At 40.1% G+C, this 13071-nt stretch overlaps 1 protein-coding gene across 1 annotated transcript; it reads right to left on the bottom strand.

Annotated features, from left to right (window-relative positions):
• Positions 1–469: 469 nt before the first annotated feature.
• LOC121316202 (protein LBH-like) lies at positions 470–11491 on the bottom strand. Its single transcript, XM_041251092.1, has 3 exons — positions 11199–11491; positions 7377–7479; positions 470–2876 (listed from the first exon to the last, which is right to left on the bottom strand). The coding sequence occupies exons 1-3, from the start codon at positions 11225–11227 to the stop codon at positions 2676–2678; spliced, it is 333 nt and encodes a 110-aa protein (XP_041107026.1). The 5' UTR covers positions 11228–11491; the 3' UTR covers positions 470–2675.
• Between the last annotated feature and the right edge of the window lie 1580 nt (positions 11492–13071).

Here is a 13071-nt window from a genome sequence, read left to right as displayed (position 1 = left end):
AGGGCTTTTTCTTGTAGAGATCCTAAATTATGGAGTGCTCTGCCTCAGCTTGTTAGAGAAGCGGGGACCATTAGTTTTCAAGTCAAGACTAAATGCACTTTCATCAAATGGCTCTTATCTTAGTGGGTTTTTATGTAACTTTTCTATTGTGGATACTGTTACTTAAATGGTCTGACTGTGGCAGTTGTATGCTTGACATGCGATACAAATGTATTGTGGTTCTTTTTTTCTGCTATGTACTGTACAGTGCTTTGCAATATTTGTATAAAAAGTGCTATATAAAATGCAATAAACAAATGACGCTCCTTTAAGTATTAAAAGGAACAGCTGTTCTCCACAGAAAATAAGAGACAAATATCTGGTGTTTGTATAAAACAGAATACAGAACATTTACCAGGTAGGTGCTTGAAGCAAGAATGAGCAGGATACATGAACATGGAAAGAGTAGGAAAGAGCCCAAACACAAAACTTGGAAAGCAGTTCCAAAACATTTATTTACAAACTGTCACCATGACAGAAAAGTGGTTTGAAAAAATGCCAGCTATCTCCCTGAGCATCAAAAAAAAAATCATATATAGTACAGGGAAATGTACAGTTATTTTTTGTTCAGATAACCATCAAGATACACTGAGAACAGCAAGATCATATGATTTACATACACATTTATAGAAATAAAAAAAGAAGAAGACTGGTCACAGGAATGTGCAGGAGGATGGGTGGGACAGTGGTGATCTGGTCCTGCTTATACTGGCTGCACTCCACAGGAGAGAGGAGTACTTTGTGTGGTATCACAGAATAATAGCTACCAACTTGGGAGAACTCCATTCGCTCACTTTAGCAAGTTCAGGACAGGTACTATTCCTAATGCAATATAAAAAATATTTTAAAAAATCACCCATCTGCTCTGTCAGACTGGTAAGTTACGTTTACCAGGATAAGAGTTTTACTACATGGGATATTACCGAATTGGCCACACTGAGAACTACTGCACATTCCACCAACACATTGCTGTCCAATAAGACCCAAGCCTGCCCTCTGCAGATGCGTTTAAATACCTGAACCCCCTGATCTGCAGCAAATTTAACATTGTCTGGAGTTGAGCAAGAATCATTCAGAGCAAAATCGGTAAACCTCCTGCATCTGTCAAATCAGAGGGGCGGTAAATGTAACAGTGGTTTTAAAAGGAATGCTAGTGCAGTATTGGAAACAGACTAGTCGGGATGCAGGTTACAGTCTACCTTGACAACCTCCCACACTCCTTTCAATACTCTGATGCAAGGAGCCAGAGTGAGCAAACAGGCTCAATGACCACAATCTTATTTGCCCGTTACAGTTCTGAATGAGAAGAGGTGGAAAAAATATATATATATATATAATTTACATAGCTTCCTCTGTGTCATTGCTGAATAAAGAGAGAGAAGTTATTGCTGTTTTGGAGGTGTGAAACAAAACTCTCCACAAGGCTGCCCAGCGTACATAAAAAATAAAAAAGGTGAACAGGTTCAAGTCAGCAATGTGCTGGCTGTGCCAGGCACACTCCTTCCTGATCGAGTACATCTCAGGTCAAAGGGTTGTCAAACCTGCTTAAAACAGTTAAAGGGGCCATAGGAGAGTATGACTAAAAGGACTCCACACACACACACGACGCAAAATTGGTGAATTCATTCAGGGTACTGCGATAGTCACTGTAGAAAAGTTTAAAAAAAAAAAAAAAAAAAAAGGATTGTATAGCACTGATAGAAGAAACTTCCCAGCCATTAAAACCAGGCTGCACTAACACTACAGGAAGGTTGAACACCCGCTTTCATGGGCTTGTACAGTACTGAGCGCCCTCACAAAAGTTCTGGGTTTCCAGAATCTGCACAGCTGTGGAAGGAGGAAGGAGAGAGAGAGAGAAAAGAGCAAGCTCTCTGTAGCCCTCTAGTATTGGGGGTTCCCCATTACAGACAGCTTCTGTGTTTAACAGAGCTGATGGTAAGGCAGGCTGAAGACTAAGATGAATATAACCAGTGCATGAAAAAGCATTAAAAAAAAAAAGTGAACAGTACTCCACTCAAAAGGAGAGACTGAAAGCAATTTCTGCTGAGAAAAAAAACAAAAAAACAAATACTGCAGTGAATAGGTTCTGGGCAAGGGCATGTAACTGCCCCATCTGAATCATGGCTACACAGCAAGTATCTTTACAACAATCCCCAATCCTAGAGGTTCAACATTTTGTCTTTGCTTACCCTTCACCACCCCTACCCTTGTCTCCAAAAAAAAAAAAAAAAAAAAACCACACAACACACACACTATACCACCCACCGCTGCAGCAGCACTCAAAATACACACAAAAAAACCGACCACACAGAACGAACAAGTCCGAAAAAAGATCTCAAAACAGCAGAAAGCAACTTCCTACAACAGGAAGCGCTTCAGCTCTGGCTCGTTCACGTGTCTCGTGAGAACTGCAGTCAACAGAAGCACACTCCAACCCAGCAGGTGTGCACAGACACACGCAGCCACCAGGACGTAGCAGAGAGTGTGCAAGTGAAAAGGGGTTTATAAAAAGGTGTGTGAGCCCTCACAGAGGAGGGGAGTGGTGAAGGTAGGCAGGCAGATGTGTAGGGGTCACTGTGCAGGCTGGTTCCCTCTCCTGCCCTCTATGTCCTTTGTTCTGGTGCATCGAGGGAGCTCTAGGACTGCCTGTCCTTGCCAGGCACCTCCTCGCACATCTTCTCTTCTTCATGCTCCTCCTCTTCTCCTACCAAGTACTCTTCGGGGGGCCAGCGCAACTCCCCGCTCTCCACGTCCCCCTCTGTGGGCTCCACCACAATGGAGGGCAGGCGATCCTTCAGCTTGCAGCAGCGTTCAAAGTCAGATGGGTCTGGGAAGATCTGCACACACAAGAGAGAGAGTTTTTTAAAAAGTGGGCACAATGGCAATCCAACACACACAGGATAGAGCCTTTCATTGACATCCGATCAAGCACTGATGGGTTCTTTGATGTAAACCCCTTTATAGCCACACTCTAATTCTGAGTTTCTTTAAAGAATTAGCAGTCAAGTTAGTCCTAAATTGAGTAAGCTCGAAAACTTGCTATGGCACACGATTAAATGGGTTTGCAGTAGTTAAAGGGCCTCCTGTTCTTGAGGGCAGTTGAGGATAGTGCTAGAAAAAGGCAAGATATTCAAGTTAAATTACACATACAGCACAACATTTCCAGCAGTGGAAGGCATGGGGGGGAAAGAGGTTTGTTCTGCCCAACCACTGTCCACTACACTCGATGGAATAAATGCACAGCGCTGGGCTAGCCCTCAGTCCACACGGCTTCACTTCCTAATCATTTGAGGTTTCATATGGCAGCATTCCATCAACAATGGGTTAATGACGCCCACATGGAGTTGCAAGAACCTTGAACTAGTATGCTATTCCCCTATTACAACTGACGCACTGAAAGCCAGGATGCGAACAGTCTGCAACCGGCAAGAAAAGTTAATCAGGATAAACACTCGGATATAAAAGCTTTAAGTTTTCAGTAGAGCAGGTTACCAGTTGGAAACAAAGCAGCAGACTGGCATCAAAATGTTTCATACTGTAACAGTCAGCATTAAACTTCTTTATAAGATATGTATTGTGATGATTTCAGTGTCTGTGTGTGGCATGAAGAGAACAGGCATTGCTATTATTAGAGGTTAACTCAGATAATGTGCAAATTAAATTCTGGCACGCAGGTTAGAACGGTTTTTGCCCGTGAAATACTGGCATTACTGAAAATGCAGGTGTATGCCAATGGAAACAGTTGATCAAGGCAGCCCTTGTTCCAGTGCCAAGTTGTACCAAACAGGCTGCAGATCCTGGTTAACTGTTCACTAGCTTAGATCTGTCTCCTGTAGCCACATACAAGACAGTTACATGCTGTAGCTTTTATCACCTGTTACCAAACAAAACATTATGCCCAAATGCAAACACCACATTTCACCATCTGATGCAAGGGGACAAGGTCTGAGGAGGCAGCAGCACAAACCACTTCCTCCATACCCCAGCGACCTTAAAAAAAAAAAAAGAGAAAACAAACCTGACCTGCCCAGAATAATGGGTGCAGTCATTGACAAAACACCATATAGAAAATCGCATCTGATGTACGCTGTCCCAAACAAATCCGTGTTATCCAGAGATATGCATATTAAAATCCGACAATACAGCCCAAAGAGAAGGGACCTACCACCCGCAGCAGTACAACGTGGCAGAGTGGCTTCACAAGCAGCAATGTGTTTTATTGGCTTATGAACAGCAGAGGATATTAAGGGATCTGAGATTGTGAGCAGCACTCCAGGAATGGTTGTCCTCCCACAGTGTGAATGGTTATCGGGCACCAATTCATATCTTATCGGCAATCAGTTGTTTGCTAGCTACTGTAAGTGATTGTGAAAGGTTATCCTTTAGTAGAAGGTTTGCTGTCCACAGAGCCTAAACCCAGTATTTCTCAATCTATTTTTAGGAATAAAAATACATTTTGGACATCCATTCAATTTTGCTAGACTGTTTATTTACAAGTTTCACAGATACTAATTCGAAATCCTTCACCAGTATATAAAAAGCACAGTAAAGAATATCATCAAGAGCTAGTGTGTTCTCCCACGTATCACAGCACAAGTGCTGAAGGGACAGAATACAGCTCAGGAACAGCTAATGTCTGAAAGAATTATAAACACTAATCTCCTGCTCTTGTAGTACAATTAGGATGGATAATAAAATAAGCGCTCTACACAATGGATTTCTTAAAGTAACACAGTCAATAGATCATAAAAGACTTACTCTCACAAAACTGCAGAGATTGCTGGCCAGGCGACGCATGCCGTGCAGCCCTCCTCAAGAGAGCTTTGTATTTGGCAATCAAATCTGCTCAATTTAGCAACTACTTTCATCAGCAGGGTGAAAAAATACAAAAATCTGACTCCCAGCCACCCCCCCCTTTCTGTTTTGTACTGCACTGGGAGGGCAAGGGCACCCATCTGATGAAGCAAGATAGCTGTGAAGCACAAAGAAACCATGTCACTCTGTCATTATGAAGCGTCTCTACTGTACCATGCAGACAGGCAGCTTAAACATTAGCCCATCAACTAACAAAAAATACATTTAAAAAAGACAACACACAGTGTACGTAAAAGATTACATGTATAATACATTCTGTACTATATAAACTATACCCAGCCCTGCAGAAAGGAGCTCTGCACATACAAAACTCTAGACAGCTGGGCACAGATCTGAACTTGCAAACATACCACATAATAGGGTTTTGTGTCAGCTTTGTATTTTGTAATTAATGTTTTGATTAAGGCTGTAAATCTACTAGGATTAATGACTGGTTTCACAGACCCCTGAAGGCACTAATCACGGACTAACTAATATTAACTTTACAGCAGGCAAGGTAGTCCGACTGGTGCTAACTATCACATACACAATGGAACTTCAGTTTAAGACGCAAGATTCCTTTCATTAGATTTCATGCTAAATTAGTGTTTTGCGAAAATTGTTTTGGGCTACTACGCATTTAGGATTTCAGTTCAACATTTGAACCTTTCCAGCCTAGTTTCGCTGCAAGGATGCCAGTTACTTCAGGACAGACATGTTTTTAACACTCCCAAAGCTCTTTCAAAGAGGGGATTTCCTCTGCATCTCTGTCGTTTACTTCTTGCCATCTGTTAATCTGCTATCAGAAGAGGTTACCTGAAAAAGCCCCTCCATCTAAAACAAGAACAAGCCCTCTGGCAGATCAAAGGTCTGTGCTTTGTGCCGGAGGTACAGAAAAAGCAAGTATTTAAAAATGAAATAAAAACCCACCACAAAATGGAACATTGCATCCTTGTAGAATTACACCCAACATATTGGGGCTTTCAATACATGGCCTTAAGGTTATGGGTTTAAAATGTCACAACATTTACTTGTGTGAGGAGGGTACACTGAACTAGTGTTTGGGTTGATGTGATGAATTAAAATGGAACAAAAGAGAATTTCAGCAAACACCATTGGTTAGGTTCACACAATTTAGTGAGATGTATTGTAATATTTGTAATACGTGTAATTATACACTCATGCAACACTGTGTTCCCTCTGGTCTGCAGTGGTTAACCTCCAGATCAGTGTTGAGATGAGTGCCTTCATTAAACCATCTAAAACAATTCTATTTTACCTTTCCACCCCCAAAAACAAAGATGGATCATCATCTGACTAATCTGAGGAATTCAAGCCATTCAGTCTGTTCAAACAAACTTTGCAGGATGTGTGCACTCTGTGCTAAAGGGTGGTTGAGTCAGCATGGTGCCTCTGCTCCATTGTGAATGGCTTTCCACAGCAGAAGAAGCATAATCAGAACAGGCCAAGCAGATTTCAGGGCTGGAGCAGTCCTATATCCAACATCAATGACTTGATATGGGGTTGCTACCCAAATAAAACAGAAAACGAACTGGCTAATCCACACACTCCTCAAAAGAGCACAATTACTGTTGTGTGCACATGAAACCAAGGACTTTGGCAGACATCACCACGTTTAGCTAAAGAGCAAGCACCTTCAAATGTCATTCCGGTTTCTTCTTTACCTCCACTTACTCCTTCAGTGTTGTTCAGGGTTCTGTTGCTCCAATTTTGAGTTACCATTTCTCTAAATCTGCTTTCACCTGGTCTTAAACTTGCCTTGAGAATCCAAAGTGCTGGGACCAACAGTCTTCATTCCAAAAACGTAAACTTTTGCTAGCCCAACCTGCTCTATGTCCATATATAGTGTAGAACCAAAAGAACCACCAAGCATGATCCATAAAACAAATGGAGAGTAATAGCAAGATACTAACTCTTTAAACATTTAGTAAATGGCTTATCATTTAGTAGTACTAGTAGGAAATGAAACTGTGAATCATGGACTTGCCTACTTCCTTCATGATCTCATTCTGGATGCTGAATATTAAAGACACAGGGGATCTGTTGTAGGATGGAGTCGAACATAGTCCAAAGAGAATGTGTGAGATTTAAAAGCAATGTGCAAAAACTAGAGCACTTTTAATTAGGGAGATAAAGACTCAAGCTTAACTGAGCTTCTCCCAGAGGCTTAATAAGAACTTGAACATGAGGGTTAGCCATTCTACATCTTAAATGAACTAGCGCACTCGCTACAACACTAATATGCTTTTACTTTGTGTAAATTCAGCAGAACATTTAAAGTTATGAAAATTGAAATGTAAGCTATCCCTTTTAACTGCACATTATGTCCATTACAATCCTAAGGTAACATACTGTAGAAAACCTTTTGTGCATGCCAAGACAGTACTGGAATTCTGACGGACGGCTTTGTCTGGGATAAGGATCCCATTTAAGACTGGGTAAAGTGGGCTGCAGGGGCTTACCTGGTAGGAGAGGCGGTCCTTGCTTGGACTGAGCCTGATGTCATCCATGGTGGCGTTGCTCATCATTACTTCAGTCATGTCAGCAGAGCGCAGGTACACAGGGCTGCAGACAGACAATGTGTCACATATAGAAAAATGAATTCAATAAACATTTCAATTCTGTCAAGAATTACAACGCATTGCACACACGTGGAAAACGACTGCAGGATTAGTAGTTATATTTCGTTATAAAAATACAGATCGGGCTGTACGCGGGATGAGCTACACAGTCACAAATAACTTGTTTTACTGTCTTAGGACACTTCTGCACAATTTATTGGTTATCCATTAAAGGAGATCTTCAAGCGTGACCTTATGTTTAAACAGTTCAGGGTTCATCAAGATTTCCATTACATTGTTGTTTGAGCCTTAATTGCATGTCACTGCAACAAACAAATGCAACACAAATAGAAGGCTATAAATAACCTGCTGTGTGAGAAGCGAGGAATCTAACCAGTGAGTGGAATAGCCATCAGTGGAGAAGCTTATTTATTTTGCAGGGCCTAACTCTAGCTTTCCAACTATGCAGTTGTTACTTTAGATGACTGCAAATACCACCATTTAAGCAGATGAACAAAATGCAATGAACTTTGAGAGCTTTAATAGCAGAGGTTTACTAAATTTAGGTCGACAAGCTTTGAAAAGGACTCCCTTAGATGACTGACGAGGACACAGTCTCAATCCAGATCCTACTGCACATTAGGAACTGTTTGAATGCAGCCCTTATGCTCAGCTGATGAGCTTTAAATGGTACACAGTCACTGCAAAGACCCCACTGTTCTCTAAAACACAGTACCATGATGCATGTGCAAAATAATTCTGAAACTTTACTGCTTTACTGTGGGCGTGCAAAACAACTTTACAAGGCTTTGAGAATTACAAACTAAAAACACACTCTGCCCACTGTGTTACTCTTAATACACTGCAGTCCAAAGCACAGAAACAAAAGCATAAACAGTTTGAGAAGAGACTAGAATACTTTACACCATTGCTTGCTTTACTAGCCCTTCACACGCATACAGGGTTTTATTATTACCTGGTTTAGACTAGACTCGGACGTTCAATATTATTAAAAAAGGTAATCACCAGCCCCGTTCTGGCCATTATATTACTTTCACCCCAACTGTGTCTACAGATCTTTTACAATAGTAAGAAAAAAACCTTCACACTATTTTTAAAATAGAGTGAAGGTCTCAAGAAAGAATGAGCAGCACCCAAGACTAAATAGGCAGCTCTTCTATAAAACTCAACATTTTTAGCAATACCAAAGATGCCTAGGAATATTAGACAAGCAAGGTTTCGACACTATCTGATACTGATCAGATCTATCGCAAGACAGGGACACTATCAAAAACTAAACATTGACCACTGATTGAAACAGTGCATATTGGGGGAAATAATAAAACATACAAAGTAAACAATTTGAAGAACCTAGGCTATATGTATTTAGTGTCATTGAGGATCATTCTTCTATTGTCACCAATAGAACATTCGTTCCTCAAAGCTAAAGCACACGCACTGGATCTAACTGATCTAGCATACAAGACTCTTCGTGTGTGTGCCCTTCCCTTCAGCTTGACCGTAGCGGTACCGCACAGCAGAACGGGATCACACACACCAGGGCACTGCGCCCGTGTGGCGAGACAGACAGCAAGCATGTTGACTCACAGAATCCTTGCATCCTAGTAATGCAGCTTTACACCTTACGTTGTAGCTATGACACAGTAAGCTACATTTACATCACCGTGCTTTTATTAGAAGAAAGCTGCTGCAATGACGCAGTACTGAAGGCACCAGAAGAGGGTTAATGACAGGAAACACAGTAAATAAGTAGTCACTGCATGGCTCGTTTAGGAAATTACACAAATACAGCTTACTCGCTGCAATCTTAACAAGACTTGAAAAACATGATACTTTCTTTAGGCTACATGATAAATCATATCGTCCTGAACGTACAGTTTGTGTCGTGATACAAGACCAAAAGCATCACAAGTGTCGTGATCCATATTGTAGTGTGACCTTTATACTAGGATACATATTGTATCGGGATTCGTGACATTAGTGTGTTGTTACACCACTACCAATTACATAGCATTTTGCTTTACGGGTAGTTGAACAGCCTTTTAAAAATTTCTCACCTGCTACTTTATATTATAGCGGGTTTAATAATCTAGTTACTGTGCTGTATGCAAATGAATGTCAAGCAAAAGTGCACTTCGTCCACATCCTAGCAATGCGCTCTCTACATTCGCTCTACCGGCTACAACTGCATCCGTCTGCATTATTGATCCTGAAAACCGCTCATCTGGTACCGTAGCGGAAAGAGGGCTGTTTTAATACAAGGCTAGCGGACTGCGCTGTACAGGAAAGGTTATAATCACAGTAAAGATAAACTGCGGTTTTGAATAGATCCATTCGCTGCATAAGGCTCGTTAAATTGCCACCCATCAGATTACCAGGGCAAGGTTGAGTGCTGTACAGATCTATCCAGGACAAGTGTTTATACCTGCCCGTTGTGATCAGGAGAACTAAACGACCATTCTAGGAGTAGAAACTCAAAACAGACTGATATACAGGACAGACATAAATATATCTATATGAATAGATGTGAAGGTAAAAATTTTAAATAAATCACCCACACAACCCCATAACTACACTTAACTTACGAAAAACCGGTTGTTTCAAAACGCATCCCACATTTTGTTGAAATAGTCTAATACCACCGCTTTTTTTTGCATTAAACAAAAATGTCTACTTTTTCCATGCACATAACATACGGTTGTGATGATGGTACAGGTTGTAGGGTATATGTACATTCGATTTTTCCACTTTCTATGGAATCTGACCTTTATATTCTCTGAAACATGCGCTAATAATAATACTGTACTTCTAGTCCGTTTTCCACTTTTATAAAAACAAATACCAAAAACTTTTGCATAAGGTAAATCACAATGTGGGGACAAATGTGTCAGTAATATATATTTTTAAAAATCCCTCTAAAAACAACGGAGGTTTACAATACAATATGTAACTTCCCCACTGATACAAGCGTTTGCATCAAATCAGCATTAGCGTTATACATTAGTCACCAACGACATCATAAATGGCAATATAACAAAATGTTGTTTTTTTTTTTTCAGAAAGGAAATGTCAGTCAACCCCAAAGCACTTTCATCGCGTAGTTACAACTGTAGCTGAATGCAACCGAGTGTAAACTACAATCGAACCTTGATAGAAAATGTCTTTATTCTCAATTCACATTTTAATTTCTACTAAGAATTTATAGTAGCTTAAAAAATCCATTCCCTACTATATAAACGATTACATTAAAAAATAACAATAATAAATTTCCTACTATATAAACGATTACATTTTGTGACCAACGATGCTCATTAGGAAGAAAAAAACATGAAAATCAAACACCTTGGATTGTATCGTGTTAAAAAAAAAAAAAAAAAAAAGAAGAAGTTTAGCAGGTACTAAAAAAAAGAAACGGGGCTTGTTGCCAAATCTTGCTACACTAGTACACTGTAAAATAGATGTGTAACAGGAGAAAATTAAGACCATAATCATTGATAAATCTAATGCAAATTAAACAGGTTTAATTTCAGCTATCCGTCTACAGACTAGTACAATGGCAGTGCCAGCGACTGTGTCCTCTGAAGACAGTTACAATTCAGTTAACTATTTAAACTTCCTCGGACAGAACCTGCTATCGTTCACTGTCCACCTCGCAGAGGTGAGACAGCGAGGGAGCAAGTCGAAAGGCAGGCAGGAACTCACCAGTGAAGCGGAGAAAAATAAACAGACATGAATTCTGAACTTCTGTTGAAGTGAAAAGCAAGAAAATAAAAGATGCACAGTTGTCCTTTTCCTCCTGCTTTCCTTCTTTCTATGCCGTCCAAGGTAAGAAATAATAATAATAATAATAATAATAATAATAATAATAATAATAATAATAAACTTTACAAGTCGCGGGTTGAGATCACAGAATAAGCTGGTAAAAAAAAAACTGAAATGTTATCGGTGTGCAAGGTGCGGTGCCATTCAATGCAGCCTCTCCACTCCTTTAATGGACTGGCTCAACTCTAGCTTTCAGCGGACCAGTATCTGGTTTTTATACTTGAAGGGGCGTGTCCATCTATTGAAGCTCCTCCTCCCTCGCTCAGTGCACAATATTATTCAATGGCAACAGGAGCAGAGAATGACAGCACAACTTGTGTCCAGCCAATTAGATTGGAGCAGATTAACGATTCACAGAAAACAGACACACTCATGCACAGAATGCGAAACACACGCAGAATCACACAAGCATACTCATAGTGTTCAGAAAACATTTGAGTTCAAGTAAATGCACAAAACTGCAATGTGTATATAATCAGCGCCACAGTTCTATGGGTAAATATTATAATACAGTACAGTACAGTGTCTCTGACAGTACTGTGCAATAGTACATACACATACAATATTACATACATACTGTACATACACACATACATACATAAACACATACATGACACAAACACACAAGAAATGGCACACAGATGCATGACATAGACAATGCTACTTTGTTGATGCATATGACACCGTGTGCCTTGCTTAAAGCACAATCAAACAATGGAGCCTTCACAGAAAGACTCTTATTAACAATAACCTTCTTTGAAGAGGTGCCAGCACTCAGTCTCCCTATTGCTTACAAAAGCATCACTGTCTTGAATGGTACAGTCTCTCCCCCTCTACCTCTCTTATGTCGCCTGTATCTCTTGTATAACTGAAAAGGTTTACTTTAGTGGATTTCCCCCACAGCCTTTGAACGTTTATCAAGGTAAATTTGTGTGGTTATGTTTGCAGTTTACCCATGTTTTTTTTTTCCCTGGTTATACTATGCATTTACCTTTTTATTTATTCATTTATTTATTTTTAATATGCTTTACCAAACTTTGGGCTTTACAATGCTTAGCTCACTATGCTTTATTAGAATTTGATATGCTTTTACTACTTTTTTGTGAGTGAGTCTGAAGATGTCTCTTATTACTTATATGGCTGGTTTCATAGTCCCCAATTAGCACTGATACTGGACTATCTCATCTTAGGTTAGGGTACACTAGGTAGTCCAAGATTAGTGCTAATCACGTCTTTGAAACCAGCCATAAGATTTGTAAATGGTGTTTTTTTGTTTTTGTTTTTCCAGACAAAAACAACTCTAATGACAGTCTGGAGTAAAGAGCTTTGAGAATTTAGCCAATTTTTTCCAAAAATCAGATGGAGCCACTTCCACCCCCAGGTCTTTCTGAAGAACAGTCCCCAGCTGGGTCTCTTAACCCAGGAGAGGCAAGCTTCAGCTGTTCCAGCATTACAAAATTTGACACTAATATATTTGCAGTTATTTTGCAGTTATGTTTCCTCCCCATGCATTTGCCATAGTTTTCTATAGTTTGCATTTTTTTATTTATATACTTTGCCATGCCTCTCAGTGCTTTACTTTATAATGCTTGCCTATACGTTAGCATGCTTTCACTGTGTTACTTTATTACACTTTGCTACGTGTGTCAGTTTACTATCGCACAGCAGACTGGAAACAACTGAGCTGGGGCCTCCTTGTCCCAGGGATCTTATTCCTCCATCTCGTCGACTTTAAAGATCCATTAAACTTGTG

Source organism: Polyodon spathula, chromosome 5 (genome assembly GCF_017654505.1).
Source record: "Polyodon spathula isolate WHYD16114869_AA chromosome 5, ASM1765450v1, whole genome shotgun sequence".
NCBI lineage: Eukaryota > Metazoa > Chordata > Actinopteri > Acipenseriformes > Polyodontidae > Polyodon > Polyodon spathula.
The sequence above is the reverse complement of the archived record's forward strand: the minus strand, read 5'-3'. Positions and strand labels throughout refer to the sequence as shown.

Excerpts from the sequence above, each read along its gene's own strand:
- LOC121316202 (XM_041251092.1), bottom strand. The coding sequence starts at position 11,227 with ATGTCTGTTTATTTTTCTCCGCTTCACTG. Across the intron at positions 7,480-11,198 it reads TATTTTTCTCCGCTTCACTG|CCCTGTGTACCTGCGCTCTG; the intron begins GTGAGTTCCTGC and ends GTCTGTCTGCAG. Across the intron at positions 2,877-7,376 it reads AGGACCGCCTCTCCTACCAG|ATCTTCCCAGACCCATCTGA; the intron begins GTAAGCCCCTGC and ends TTGTGTGTGCAG.